We start from the raw sequence: 16,230 nt of genomic DNA, 5'->3' as shown, positions 1-16,230 counted from the left end.
CTACGAGGTCACCCGTGGGGGGCTGAAAGTTTTCCTGGAAAATGTGATCAGGGACACGGTCACCTACACTGAGCCTGCTGAAGGCAAGGCAGTCACTCTGCTGGATGTGGTACACACTGAAACTCTCTATGGATTTGGCAGCTGAACAACTCGACCCTTTCATCCCAGACACAACACAAATGCTCTTTTATGAGCCACCCACTGCCTCACAGAGAGAGCAGTGACCTGGGAACGGGGAATAGATTATGGCTTCGTGTTGTGTTTGGTGTTGGTGTTGGTGTTTTAGGACAAAGTTGCACTGGGTGCGGATCAGAGAGCTCCCACGTTATACTCTAAATAACTTTCTGGCCTTGCTAGACTTAGAAACATAGAAAATAGCTGCAGGATTAGGCCTTTTGGCCCTTTGAGCATACACCACCATTCAATAAGATCATGGCTGATCATTCAACTCAGTACACCTTTCCTGCTTTCTCTCCATACACCTTGATCCCTTGAGCCATAAGGGCCATATCTAACTTCCTTTTGAATATATCCAATGAACTGGCATCAACAACTCTCTGCAGTAGAGAATTCCACAGGTTAACAACTCTCTGAGTGAAGAAGTTTCTCCTCATCTCAGTCCTAAATAGCTTAACCTTTATCCTTAGACTGTGTCCCCTGGTTCTGGACTTCGCAACATCGGGAACATTCTTCCTGCATCTAACCTGTCCAGTCCGTCAGAATTTAATATGTTTCTATGAGATCCCCTCTCATCCTTCTGAACTCCAGTGAACACAGGCCCAGTCGATCCAATCTCTCCACATATGTCAGTCCTGCCATCCCAGGAATCAGTCTGGTTAACCTTCGCTGCACCTCTCAATAGCAAGAATGTCCTTCCTCAGATTAGGAGAACAAAACTGAACACAATATTCCAGGCGAGGCCTCACCAAGGCCCTGTACAAGTGCAGCAAGACCTCCCTGCTCCTATACTCAAATCCCATCACTATGAAGGCCAACATGCCATTTGCCTTCTGCACCGACGGCTGTACCTGCATGCCAACTTTCAATGACTGATGAATCGATAGACTGTTGCAAAATGATCACCAATGCATCCACTATTTCTACGGCCACTTCCTTAAGTACTCTGAGATGCAGACTATCAGGCATACCTATAGAAGCTTTTGCAGTCAGTTTATATGTTCCCAGCAAGCTTCCTCTCATAGTCTATTCTCACCCTCCAAATTAAAACCTTTGTCCTCCTCTGCTGAATTCTAAATTTCTCCCAGTCTTCAGGTTTGCTGCTTTTTCTGGCCAATTTGTATGCCTCTTCCTTGTATTTAACACTATCCTTAATTTCCCTTGTTAGCCACGTTGTACCACCTTTCCCGTTTTATATTTACTCCAGACAGGGATGTACAATTGTTGAAGTTCATCCATGTGATCCTTAAATGCTTGCCATTGCCTAACAACCATCAAGCCTTTAAGTATCATTCGCCAGTCTATTCCAGCCAATTCACGTCTCATACCATCAAAGTTACCTTTCCTTAAGTTCAGGACCCTAGTCTCTGAATTAACTGTGTCACTCTCCATCTTAATAAAGAATTCTACAATATTATGGTCACTCTTCCCCAAGGGGCCTCGCACAACAAGATTGTTAATTATTCCTTTCTCGTTTCACATCACCCAGTCTAGGATGGCCAGCCCTCTAGTTGGTTCCTCAACATATTTGTTTAAAAAAACATCCCTAATTCACTCCAGGAAATCCTCCTCCACCGTAATGCTACCAGTTTGGTTAGCCCAACCTATATGTAGATTAAAGTCACCCATGATAACTGCTGTATCTTTATTGCACGCATCCCTAATTTCTTGTTTAATGCTGCCCCCAACGTCACTACTACTGTTTGGTGGTCTGTACACAACTCCCACCAGCGTTTTCTGCCCTTTGGTGTTCCGCAGCTCCACCCATACCGATTCCACATCATCCAAGCTAATGTCCTTCCTTACTATTGCGTTAATTTCCTCGTTAATCAGCAACGTTACCCCACCTCCTTTTCCTTTCTGTCCATCCTTCTTGAATGTTGAATACCCCTGGATGTTGAGTTCCCAGCCTTGGTCCCCCTGGAGCCATATCTCTGTGATGCCAATGATATCATATTCATTAATTGCTGCCTGCGCAGTTAATTCGTCCACGTTATTACGAATACTCCTCGCATTGAAGCAGAGAGCCTTCAGGCTTGTCTTTTTAACACACTTTGCCCCTTTAGAATTTTGCTGTAATGTGGCGCTTTTTAATTTTTGCCTTGGGTTTTTCTGCCCTCCACTTTTACTTTTCTTCTTACTATCTTTTGCTTCTACCCACATTCTACTTCCGTCTGACTCCATGCCTAGGTTCCCATCCCCCTGCCATATTAGTTTAACCCCCCCCCCCAACAGCACGAACAAACACTCCCCCTAGAACATTGGTTCCGGACCTGCCCAGGTTCAGACCCTCCGGTTTGTACTGGTCCCACCTCCCCCAGAACCGGTTCCAATGTCCCAGGAATTTGAATCCCTCCATGCTGCACCATTGCTCAAGCCACGTATTCATCTGTGCTATCCTGTGATTCCTATTCTGACTAGCACGTGGCACGGGTAGCAATCCTGAGATTATTAACTTTGAGGTCCTACTTTGTAATTTAACTCCTAGCTCCCTAAATTTAGCTTGTAGGACCTCATCCTGTTTTTTTTTTACCTATATCATTGGTACCTATATGCACCACGACAACTGGCTGTTTACACTCCCGCTCCAAAATGCCCTGCAGCCGCTCTGAGACATCCTTGACCCTTGCAGCAGTGAGGCAACATACCATCCTGGAGTCTCGATGCGGCCGCGGACACATTTATTTATTCCCCTTACAATAGCTCTCCCACTCTTTTTCCTGCCACGGTGCCATGGACTTGGCTGCTGCAGCCCTCCCCTGATGAGTCATCCCCCCCAACAGTACCCAAGGCGGTGTATCTGTTTTGGAGGGGATGAATGCAGGGGCCCCTGCTCTTCCTGTTGGTCACCCATTCCTTATCAGCCTCTGTAACATTTACCTGCAGTGTGGCCAACTCACTAAACATGCTATTCACGATATCCTCAGCATCATGGATGCTTCAGAGTGAGACGTGAATTGGCTAGAATAGACTAGCGAATGATACTTAAAGCACTGACGGTGGATAGGCAATGGCAAACATTTAAAGCTCACATGGATAAACTTCAACAATTGTACATCTCTGTCTGAAGTAAAAATAAAACGGGGAAGGTGGCTCAATCATGGCAAACAAGGGAAATTAAGGATTGTGTTAATTCCAAAGAAGAGGCATATAAATTGGCCAGAAAAAGAAGCAAACGTAAGGACTGGGAGAAATTTAGAATCCAGCAGAGGAGGACAAAGGGTTTAATTAGGAGGGGGAAAATAGACTATGAGAGGAAGCTTGCTGGGAACATAAAAACTGACTGCAAATCTTCTTCAGATATGTGAAGAGAAAAAGATTAGTGAAGGCAAACGTATGTTCATTGCAGTCAGATTCAGGTGAATTTATAATGGGGGAACAAAGAAATGACAGACCAGTTGAACAAATATTTTGGTTCTGTCTTCACGAAGGAAGACACAAATAACTTTCCGGAAATACTAGGGGACCGAGGGTCTAGTGAGGAGGAGGAACTGAAGGAAATCCTTATTAGGAGGGAAATTGTGTTCGGGAAATTGATGGGATTGAAGGCCGATAAATCCCCGGGGCCTGATAGTCTGCATCCCAGAGTAGTAAGGAAGTGGCCCTAGAAATAGTGGATGCATTGGTGATCATTTTCCAACAGTCTATCGACTCTGGATCAGTTCCTATAGACTGGAGGGTAGCTAATGTAACACCATTTTTTAAAAAAGGAGGGAAAGAAAAAACGGGTAGCTTTAGACCGGTTAGCCTGACACCAGTAGTGGGGAAAATGTAGGAATCAATTATTAAAGATGAAATAGCAGCGCATTTGGAAAGCAGTGACAGGATCGGTCCAAGCTAGCATGGATTTCTGAAAGGGAAATCATGCTTTACAAATCTTCTAGAATTTTTTGAGGATGTAACTAATAGAGTGGATAAGGGAGAACCAGTGGATGTATTTGAACTTGCAAAAGGATTTTGACAAGGTCCATATAAGAGATTGCTATGCAAAATTAAAGCACATGGTATTGGGGGTAATGTACTGATGTGGATAGAGAACTGGTTGGCAGACAGGAAGCAGAGAATCGGCATTAACGGGTCCTTTTCAGAATGGCAGGCAGTGACCCCAGCTATTTACAATATACATCAATGATTTAGATGAAGGAACTGAGTATAAAAGCTCCAAATTTGCAGTTGACACTAAGCTGGGTGGCGGTGTGAGCTGTGAGGAGGATGCTAAGAGACTGCAGGGTGACTTGCGCAGGTTAGGTGAGTGGGCAAATGCATGGCAGATGCAGTATAATGTGGATATTTGTGAGATTATCCACTTTGGGGGCAAAAACACGAGGGCAGAATATTATCTGAATGGCGGCACATTAGGAAAAGGGGAGGTGCAACGAGACCTGGGTGTCACGGTTCATCAGTCATTGAACGTTGCCATGCAGGTACAGCAGGCGGTGAAGAAGGCAAATGGAATGTTGGCCTTCATAGCTAGGGGATTTGAGTAAAGGAGCAGGGAGGTTTTACTGCAGTTATACAGGGCCTTGGTGAGGCCTCGCCTGGAATATTGTGTTCAGTTTTGGTCGCCTAACCTGAGGATGGACGTTCTTGCTATTTTGAGAGAGTGCAGTGAAGGTTCACCAGACTGATTCCCGGGATGGCAGGACTCACATATGATGATAGACTGGATCATTTGGGTCTGTATTCATCGGAATTTAGAAGGATGAGAGGGAATCTCATAGAAACATATACAATTCTGACGGGACTGGACAGGTTAGATGCAGGAAGAATGTTCCCGATGTTGGAGAAGACCAGAACCAGGGACCACAGTCTAAGGTTAACTATTTAGGACTAAGATGAGCAGAAACCTCTTCACTCAGAGCGTTGTTAACCTGCGTAATTCTCTACTACAGAGAGTTGTTGATGCCAGTTCATTGGATGTATTAAAGAAGGAGTTAGATATGGCCCTTACGGCTAAAGGGATCAAGGGGTATGGAGAGAAAGCAGGAAAGGGGTACTGAGGTGAATGATCAGCTGTGAACTTATTGAATGGTGGAGCAGGCTCAAAGGGCTGAATGGCCTACTCCTGCAACTATTTTCTATGTTTCTATACCTTCGAAGTTACCTTTCCTTAAATTCAGGACCCTAGTCTTTGAATTAACTGTGTCGCTCTCCATCTTAATAGAGAATTCTACCATATTATGGTCTCTCTTCCCCAAGGGGCTTCGCACATCAAGATTGCTAATTAGTCCTTTCTCATTACACATCACCCAGTCTAGGATGGCCAGCCCTCTACTTGGTTCCTCGACATATTGGTCTAGAAAACCATCCCTAATGCACTCCACGAAATCCTCCTCCAGTTTGGTTAGCCCAATCTATATGTAGATTAAAGTCGCCCATGATAACAATTGCACGCATCCCTAATGTCTTGTTTGATGCTGTCCCCAGCCTCACTACTACTGTCTGTGGTCTGTACACAACTCCCACTAATGTTTTCTGCCCTTTGGTATTCTGCAGCTCCATCCATACAGATTCCACATCATCCTTCCTTACTATTGCGTTAGTTTCCTCTTTAACCTGCAACGCTACTCCACCTCCTTTTCCTTTCTGTCTATCCTTCCTGAATGTTGAATACCCCTGGTTGTTGAGTTCCCAGCCTTGGTCACCCTGGAGCCATGTTTCCATGATGCCAATTATATCATATTTGTTAATTGCTGCCTGCGCAGTTAATTCTTCCACCTTGTTACGGAATACTCCTCGCATTGAGGCACAGAGCCTCCAGGCTTGTCTTTTTAACACTCTTTGGCCCTTTAGAATTTTGCTGTAATGTGGCCCTTTTTGATTTTTGCCTTGGATTTTTCTGCCCTCCACTTTTACTTTTCTTCTTTCCATCTTCTGCTTCTGCCCCCATTCTACTTCCTTCTGTCACCCTGCCTAAGTTGCCATACCCCTGCCATACTAGCTTAACCCTTCCCCGACAGCACTAGCAAACATTTCCCCTAGGACATTGGTTCTGGTCCTGCCCAGGTGCAGACCGTCCGGTTTGTACTGGTCCCACTTCCTCCTGAACCGATTCCAATGTCCCAGGAATTTGAATCCCTCCCCCTTGCACCACTCCTCAAGCCATGTATTCATCTTAGCTATCCTGCAATTCCTACTCTGACTAGCTCGTGGCACTGGTAGCAATCCTGAGATTACTACCCTTGACGTCCTACTTTTTAATCTAACTCCGAGCTCCCTAAACTCAGCTTGCAGGACCTCATCCCGTTTTTTACTACATCGGTGGTACCACGACAACTGGCTGTTCACCCTCTCCCTCCAAAATGTCCTGCAGCTGCTCCAAGATATCCCTGACCCTTGCACCAGGGAGGCAACATACCATCCTGGAGATTCGATTGCAGCCGCAGAAACGTCTATCTATTCCCCTTGCAATAGAATCCCCTACCACTATAGCTCTCCCCCTCTTTCTCCTGCCCTCCTGTGCAGCAGAGCCACCCACGGTGCCATGAACTTGGCTGCTGCTGCCCTCCCCTGATGGGTCATCCCCCCGAACAGTACTCAAAACGGCGAAACTGTTTTGGAGGTGGATGACCGCAGGGGTCCCCTGCACTACCTTCCTTCCACTGCTCTTCCTTAGAGAGGATGATAGGCGCTCTAGGTTTCAATGGTGGTGGCACGATGCATAGGGAGTATTGAAGAAGGCAGGACTAATTGGTGGGTTTGTGATGATTAAAGGCATTGATGTTGTAGATACAGAAACAATTTCCTCGGATTGTGGAGTCCAGATCAAGCAGGCATAACGTTAAGAGCCAGTTGATGCTGTGAGGGGGCCGATAATTCTGTGGCAGGAAGGGTTAGCCGGCACAGTGGCCTCTTCACTTTATATTGGTAAAGTAATCATTTACATATTCATTTTGTTTTGTCGAATTGGTCAGAGCTGCAGTGAAATTGGCAGATTTTTGAAAATGATGCTGAATCCCAGCACAGCCAATCGGAGGCCAGTACTTTCCGCCGCTTCTTTGATTGGATTGAAGCTGGATGGGCGTCTAGCGCCAGCCATTCACTGCTTGGGGTGGTCCCTCACAGTTTAAAATGACATGGTTTGATCGAGGTTTAAATATGATTGGGATGCCCAGTATACCGATAGCTCCCGCCCAATGTGGGTCGGAAACTATCAGTGATAGTGAATTGGTCGCAGTGCACTATCAAAATTCTGTACCTCACATTTAACCCAGCTCTTAATGCGGGGACAGTTGGATACTATTTGTAATATTTTGAATTAACCAGAGCTGTAATTCTGGTTCCCTGCTGTATGCAAATTCAAAGGCGAAAAGTCTGCATGGATCACTGTGTTGAGGATGTATATCCTTCACCCTATGGAATTGTTGCCTCAATAAGCGACGGTGAGCCCATTAACCATTCATTCCCGTTATACTCGGCTCTTAACATCCGTTCATAGTCGGCTCGCCCAACAAAGTGCTCAATGACGGGCGGTCTGGTTGTGTTTCCCTGAAGCCAGTCCCTTGCTACATTGATTCACTGATCTGAAGATCGAGATTTCTACATTTTCATCACGTTTATAATTGAGAATATCAGAGGCTAATTTCTGATCAAGAAACTCTCAGCATAATTAGAGATATAATATGTTACATTAAATCTGGGACAACTGTGACATAGAACAGTAACCTGCCCTTTCATAGATACTGTGGGTGGCTCTGAAAAGAGCCTTTGGGTTATTAGATTAAATCCTGTCCGCTTTGCTTGCTCTGGGACGCACTTGTGGTTTTCATGGGCAGCAGCACAGCCTGAATATTAGGTAGCACCCCGCCCTGAGCGATGGTCACCTTTCCCAGCAACTTGTTGTGGACGGCCAGCTGCAGGTGTCTGGGGATGATGCGGGTCTTCTTGTTGTCGCGGGCCGCGTTGCCGGCTAGCTCCAGGATTTCAGCGGTCAGATACTCGAGCACAGCAGCCATGTAGGGGGCTACGGCACCCACAAGCTCAATGTAGTTCCCCTTCCACAGGAGCCTGTGAACACGGCCCACAGGGAACTACAGTCGCCGGGAGGAGCGAGACTTGGCCTTGGCCCGAGCTTTACAGCCGCTTTTTCCTCTTCCAGACATTTCCACAATCCACACGCTCAGAGAAAGAATGAGAAACTCCTCCCACATCTGCCCTTCTTTTACCGGAACTCGGCGTGGTCCCAGCCTGCAAGACCATCAGCAGGCCGGGACCATTGGAGGGAGCAGTGTGCGGCGGCATGCCACTGGCAGAGGCGTGAGTTCGGGGCCCAGAAGAGGCGAGTGCCCAGGGGCAGAACCAGCCCACACTGCGATATGTTTGCACTAGGTCTATGCAGCAGAACTGGTCTCCAGTCGTCTTGGGTAATCCTTGCCACTGGTCCAAGACCTCGCTCTGTCAAGCCCGTGTGGTGGCTGGTGTGCAACGACCACCACACGTTAAAAAAATCCACCCACAGGCATCTTCCACCCTTAGGTCCTTCACTGAAACACCTGTGAACTCATCCCTTTTTGGCTGGAAGCAAGTCATCCTCGCTTTGTGGGACTGCCTATGACGATGATAATTCTTATACCTTCGGGAGGAATGCAGGGAGCAAACTTGTGATTGGTCGCTCTGTGGCGAATTTCAGTGAACTTTTCCGATGACCAATTACTATCTCCATCAGTCAGAAGTTAACATATTTTTAATTTCAAAAAACCCACCAAGAAATAGCAGATTATGTTAATAAATTCACCATTATTCAAAGATTTCCCAACACGTTTTAATTCCTTTTGTCTTATTTTATATTTGCATTGCAAGTTCCTGGCTGTTACAATCAGGATTAAACTCGGGTACTATTTCAAACTATCTGTAATGAGCGGGACTCCCCACTGATTCTGTTACAGCACATATTGCAGATCAATCTTTGTAAAAGTGAGCTTTCATAGATTATCGATCGATCCCCCACAGAGGCGGCAGTGAGACCAGAACTGGGAGTCCTTCTGTGAAAAGAGAAGAGGGACAGAGCGTTCAAACTGCCCCCGTTCTGGTCTCTATAAGAACTCCCATTCTGGGTTGTTACACTGCGGGGAGTCTTGGGTTAATAAATGGTTTGTCCCCTAACTAGAATTTTTTTTAATTAAAAAGGGCGTGAGAGAGATCGAGGAGCTAAAGTCTTGAGTCTCACCCCTAAACAAGCTCTTAATTCATCGGCAGGCAGGGTAAATGAACGGATCTGAGAGAAAAGGGAAAGAGTGACCAGGGACCGTGTTTGTAGTTTATGGGTGGGAAATTCCAGCGATACTGAGGTCCATCCGGACAGTGAAGCCGCTTATCGGAGAATTCAAAACTAAATCTACAGCTGGAACATCAACACTTGTCAAAGACACTTGGGGAAATAATTACAGTAAACGGGTTTTAAAGGTTTGTGCAGCTCTTTCAGAGAGGTTGTGTGTGGCTCTTAAAAGAGCCGCTGTGTTTGGGTTTGTTCTCTCAGGAAAGCGCACAGTTGTCAGGTGAGTGTCAGAATATATTTAGTGAATTGGCCTCAACAACTTCCTGTGGTAGAGAATTCCACAGGCTCACCACTCTCTGGGTGAAGAAGTTTCTCCTCATCTCAGTCCTAAATGGCTTACCCCTTATCCTTAGACTGTGACCCCTGGTTCTGGACTTCCCCAACATTGGGAACATTCTTCCTGCATCTAACCTGTCTAAACCCGTCAGGACTTTAAACGTTTCTATGAGATGCCCTCTCATTGTTCTGTACTCCAGTGAATACAAGCCCAGTTAATCCAGTCTTTCTTGATATGTCAGTCACGCCATCCCGGGAATCAGTCTGGTGAACCTTCGCCTCACTCCCTCAATAGCAAGAATGTCCTTCCTCAAGTTAGGAGACCAAAACTGTACACAATACTCCAGGTGTGGCCTCACCAAGGCCCTGTACAACTGTAGTAACACCTCCCTGCCCCTGTACTCAAATCCCCTCGCTATGAAGGCCGACATGCCATTTGCCTTCTTCACCGCCTGCTGTACCTGCATGCCAACCTTCAATGACTGACGTACCATGACACCCAGGTCTCGTTGCACCTCCCCTTTTCCTAATCTGTCACCATTCAGATAATAGTCTGTCTCTCTGGGTGAAGAATATCTGTCAGATATTAACTCCTGCACGGTCCCAGCAAACACTCCCACTCCCTCGTCCCTCCGTTATTTCTGCAGGATTGCTTTGTGAAGATGGGCTCATGGAGAGAAACACCCTGCACGGAATGATCCCAATTTGATCCAAGGGACAAGGCTCCCAGCTTTAATCATTCTCTTTCCTTTCCCCCCAGGCCCAGTTCCTTTGCTCAGATTCTGATAAAAGTAAATTGGGAAAAGTGCACTTTGATTTTTACAGGCTGAATTAGTGCAGAGTTGCGCATGCGTGGTTCAATCCTGCCCCGTGTGACGATTCTCAGTGAGCAGAAGAGCGCATGCGCCCTCCCCTCCCCTCCCCCAGCCCTGCCTGTGATCACCATTCACTCAGTGATCGGAAGGAGATGGTTTAAAACAGCCAGGAATGGAGAGCCCGCGGCCCCGGGGTAAGGCAGCGAGCAGCAGCCTCCTTACAGCAGCGCAGCGCTTTGGGAGCATGTCCACAGATGGGCTCAGAGATCGGCATTGAGTCCGGGGGAAGTTCAGGGGGAGTCGGGGGCTGTGTGTAAGAGGCTGAGTGGACCAAGAACCGGTCTCAGTGCGTGGTGTGAGTGGGGGAAGGGAGAGGCCATTGTCGGGCTGTGTGTGGACAGCGTGTGTCCAGGGCAGAGACAGAATGGGCAGAATCTGCTATTTACAATCATTGCTGCTTTCTCTCTCCAAACCAGTAGTGAACGTTCCTGGTTTAGTTCCGTCGGGGGCTGTGTGTAAGAGGCAGAGTGGAGCAGGAACTAGTTCCGGAACATGGTGTGAGCGGGGAAAGGGAGAGGCCATTCTCGGGCTGTGTGTGGACAGTGTAAGGTAACAGAAAGTAAATCATCTCGCTCTCTCAAATCATTGCTGCTTTCTTTCCCCAAACCAGTAGTGAATGTTCCTGATTCAGTTCCAATCTCACCGAGTCTGTTGTTCTTGGACAGTGAGCAGTGGAAACACAGCCTGACAGTGAGGATGTGGGGAGTTTCACAAAGTGTAACTATTGCAGGCACCAGGAGAGGAGTGTGGGAGAAGATATTTTAAAGACTGGTTATATTGTTTCGGTGTTTTGAGTTCTCCAGAACCGTGTTATTGGTGATCGAGTGATACAAGCTCCCTCAGATATAATATTCTCCCCCGCATCCATATCTTAGAACTAATATTGTTCTCATATTATTTTCAGAGCAAAATTCTTCAACCAGCCAGAACAAACGTGATCTTTCCTCCACCGGAACACAAGGAACAGTGCAGGCAGCTCCTTCTCACACACAGTAAGTAGATTATCACTCACAGAGCACAGAGACACAGAACTGGTCTCAATCCTATTGTCACAGACAGCAGAAGCTGTCAGTCCCACAGTGACCCGAAGTGGCAGAGTTACATTGTGAATCTTACAGCCACATGGAGCAGTGGAGTTAGATGCTGTTTCACCATTGAAACAGATCACACACACAGGTACATTAAACACCCACATTCACTTGGCAGGTAGAGCATAAAACAGATGATCACCTATCAGAAAAAATATAATGTATAAACCACACTCGCATATCAGAAGCTGATGGGTACAGAGCAAAATCCATATTAATGTTTCACAATCTGACAGATTCAGTATTTAACCCCCAAACATACCAGAAGATGACAGAATAAAACCCACATTCCCGTACCTTAGACTGATAGATACAGTATACAACACACACCCACATATATGAAAGTGACAGTAACAGAATAAAATTCGCACTTACATACCAGAGAGTGACAGGTAAAGTGTAAATCCCATGTGTACATATCGGAAAACTGAAAGGCAGTAAGTAAAATTGTTACTTGCATTGCAGAAACTGACAGGGGCACAGTAATACGTACACGCACACATCAGAAAAATGACAGGTAGAATGCAAAATCTTCACTCGCATATCAGAGAAATACAGGTAAAAAGTAAAATTGATTCTCATGCTCACATACCAGAAACTGACAGGCACAGATTAAACCCCACGCTCACATATCAGAAACTGACAGGTACAGATTATACCACACATTCACATACCAGAGACTGACATGTACAGATTATACCGACACTGATATACCAGACACTGACAGGTACAGATTATACCGTACACTCACATACCAGAAATTGACAGGTACATATTTGTACCCCACATTCACAAACCAGAAACTGACAGCTACAGGTTAAACCCCACACTCACATACCAGAAACTGACAGGTACAGATTATACCCCACACTCACATACTAGAAACTGACAGATACAAATTAACCCTGTGACAGGTGAGTGTTGGATAGATACTGCCTCTCTCATTCTCTGACACTATGTGACAGGTGAGTGTTGGATAGATACTGCCTCGATCATTCTCTGACACCAAATGACAGGTGAGTGTTGGATAGATGCTGCCTCTTCCATTCTCTGACACAATATGACAGGTGAGTGTTGGATAGATACTGCCTCTCCCATTCTCTGACACGATGTGACAGGTGATTGTTGGATAAATACTGCCTCTCTCATTCTCTGATACCATGTGACAGGTCAGTGTTGGAACGATTTTGCCTCTCTCATTCTCTGACACTATGTGACAGGTGAGTGTTGGATTGATACTGCCTCTGTTATTCTCTGACAGTATGTGCATGGTGACATTGGGATAGATACTGCGTCTGCAATTCTCTGACACGATGTGACAGGTGAGTGTTGGATAGATACTGCCTCTCTCATTCTCTCACACTATGTGACAAGTGAGTGTTGGATAGATACTGCCTCTCTCATTCAATGACACTTTCTGACAAGTGAGTGTTGGATAGATGCTGCCTCTCTCATTCTCTGATACTATGTGACAGGTCAGTGTTGGATAGATACTGCCTCTTTAATTCTCTGATCAAATGTGACAGATGAGTGTTGGATAGATACTCCATCTCTAATTCTCTGACACGATGTGACAGGTGATTGTTGGATAGATACTGCCTCTCTCATTCTCTGATAATGTGTGACAGGTGATTGTTGGATAGATACTGCCTCTCTCATTCTCTGATACTATGTGACAGGTCAGTGTTGGAACGATTTTGCCTCTCTCATTCTCTGACACTGTATGACAGGTGAGTGTTGGATAGATACTGCCTCTCTCATTCACTGACACAATGTGACAGGTGAGTGTTGGATAGATACTGCCTCTCTCATTCACTGACACTGTGTGACAGGTGAGTGTTGGATAGATACTGCCTCTCTCATTCACTGACACTATGTGACAGGTGAGTGTTGGATAGATACTGCCTCCCTCATTCTTTCACACTATCTAATAGGGGACCGTTGGTTGGATACTGCCTCTGTTATTCTCTGACAGTTTGTGGCAGGTGAGCTTTGGATAGATACTGCATCTGTCATTCCCTGACACTATGTGACAGGTCAGCTTTGGATAGATACTGCCTCTGTCATTCTCTGACACGGTGTGTCAGGTGAGTGTTGGATAGATACTGCCTCTGTCAATCTCTGACACTATCTGACAGGTGAGTGTTGGATAGCTACTGCCTCTCTCATTCGCAATTACTATGTGACAGGTGAATTTTGGATAGATACTGCCTCTGTCAATCTCTGACACTATGTGGCAGGTGAGTTTTGGAGAGATACTGCATCTGCAATTCTCTGACACGATATGACAGGTGAGTGTTGGATAGATACTGCCTCTCTCATTCTCTGATACTATGTGACAGGTCACTTTTGGATAGATACTGCCTCTCTCATTCTCTTACACATTGTGATCGGTGAGTGTTGGATAAATACAGCCTCTCTCATTCTCTGACACTATGTGATAGGTGAGTGTTGGATAGCTATTGCCTCTCTCATTCTCAATTACTATGTGACAAGTGACTGTTGGACAGATACTGCCTTTCTCATTCTATGACACTATCTGATGGGGGAGTATTGGAAAGATACCGCCTCTCTCATTCTCTGATACTATGTGACAGGTGAGTGTTGGATACATACTGCCTGTCTCTTTCTCTGACATGATGAGACAGGTGAGTGTTGCATAGATACTGCCTCTGTTATTCTCTGACACTGTGTGACAGGTGAGTGTTGGATAGATACTGCCTCCCTCATTCTCTGACATTATGTGACAAGTGAGTGTTGGATAGATACTGCCTCTCTCATTCTCTGACACCTTGTGACAGGTGAGTGTTGGATAGATACTGCCTCTTTAATTCGCTGACACTATGTGACAGGTGAGTGTTGGCTAGATATTGCTTCTCTCATTCTCTGATAATGTGTGACAGGTGAGTGTTGGATAGAAACTGCCTCTGTTATTCTCTGACCCTATGTGACAGGTAAGTGTTGGATCGATACTGCCTCTCTCATTCTCAAATACTATGTGACAGGTGAGTGTTGGATAGATACTGCCGCTCTCATTCTCTGACACCTTGTGACAGGTGAGTGTTGGATAGATACTGCCTCTTTAATTCGCTGACACTATGTGACAGGTGAGTGTTGGCTAGATATTGCTTCTCTCATTCTCTGATAATGTGTGACATGTGAGTTTTGGATAGATTCTGCCTCTCTCATTCTCTGACACTATGTGACAGGTGAGTGTTGGCTAGATACTGCCTCTCTCATTCTCTCATATTGTATGACAGGTGAGTGTTGGATAGATACTGCCTCTCTCATTCTCTGATAATGTGTGACAGCTGAGTTTTGGATAGATACTGCCTGTTTCTCTGACGCGACGAGACAGGTGAGAGTTGGATAGATACTGCCTCTGTTATTCTCTGACAGTTTGTGGCAGGTGAGCTTTGGATCGATACTGCATCTGTCATTCCCTGACACAATGTGACAGGTCAGCTTTGGATAGATACTGCCTCTGTCATTCTCTGATAATGTGTGACAGGTGATTGTTGGATAGATACTGCGTCTCTCATTCTCTGACACTGTGTGACAGGTGAGTGTTGGATAGCTACTGCCTCTCTCATTCTCTGACACGATGTGACAGGTGAGTATTGGATAGATACTGCGTCTGTCATTCTCTGACACGATGTGAAAGGTCAGTTTAGATAGATACTGCCTCTTTCATTCTCTGATACTTTGTGACAGGTGAGTGATGGATAGATACTGCCTCTCTCATTCTCTGACTCGATGTGACAAGTGAGTGTTGGATAGATACTGCCTCTCTCATTCCCAATTACTATGTAACAGGTGCGTGTTGTATAGATACTGCCTCTTTCATCCTATGACACTATGAGACAGGTGAGTGTTGCATAGATACTGCCTCTGTTATTTTCTGACACTGTGTGACAGGTGAGTGTTGGATAGATACTGCCTCTCTCATTCTCTGACACTATGAGACAGGTGAGTGTTGGACAGATACTGCCTCTCTAATTCTCTCATACTGTATGACAGATGAGTGTTGGATAGATACTGCCTCTCTCATTCTCAATTAATATGTGACAGATGAATGTTGGATAGATACTGCCTCTCTCATTCTCTGATACTATGTGACAGGTGAGTTTTGGATAGATACTGCCTCTCTCATTCTCTGACACTATGAGACAGGTGAGTGTTGGATAGATACTGCCTCTGTTGTACTCTGACAGTATGTGGCAAGTGAGTTTTGGCTAGATACTGCCTCTCTCATTCTATAATAATGTGTGACAGGTCAGTTTTGGATAGATACTGCCTCTGTCATTCTCTGACACTATATGACAGGTGAGTGTTGTATAGATACTGCCTCTCTCATTCTCTCATACTGTATGACAGGTGAGTGTTGGATAGATAATGCCTCACTCATTCTTTCATACTATCTGATAGGTGAGCGTTTGTTGGATACTGCCTCTGTTATTCTCTGACAGTTTGTGGCAGGTGAGTTTTGGATAGATGCTGCATCTGTCATTCTCTGACACGATGTGACAGGGGGGTGTTG

At 45.6% G+C, this 16,230-nt stretch overlaps 1 protein-coding gene and 1 pseudogene across 14 annotated transcripts in view; both read right to left on the bottom strand.

Moving 5' to 3' along the window:
- Positions 1–16,230, bottom strand: part of LOC139267039 (uncharacterized) — a 126,579-nt gene that overhangs the window by 50,379 nt on the left and 59,970 nt on the right. For 12 of the 14 annotated variants that reach the window (XM_070884727.1, XM_070884728.1, XM_070884729.1 and 9 more), the window contains one exon: positions 12,070–12,117. The exons of the other annotated variants lie outside the window; for them this stretch is intronic. In XM_070884727.1, the coding sequence (XP_070740828.1) occupies positions 12,070–12,117 (48 nt within the window). The remainder of the gene's footprint in view (positions 1–12,069; positions 12,118–16,230) is intronic. 14 annotated transcript variants of the gene reach the window in all.
- Positions 7,893–8,279, bottom strand: LOC139266974 (histone H2A type 2-A-like; annotated as a pseudogene).

Source organism: Pristiophorus japonicus, chromosome 7 (genome assembly GCF_044704955.1).
Source record: "Pristiophorus japonicus isolate sPriJap1 chromosome 7, sPriJap1.hap1, whole genome shotgun sequence".
Classification (NCBI taxonomy): domain Eukaryota; kingdom Metazoa; phylum Chordata; class Chondrichthyes; family Pristiophoridae; genus Pristiophorus; species Pristiophorus japonicus.
This window is presented reverse-complemented; position numbering and strand designations above follow the sequence as displayed.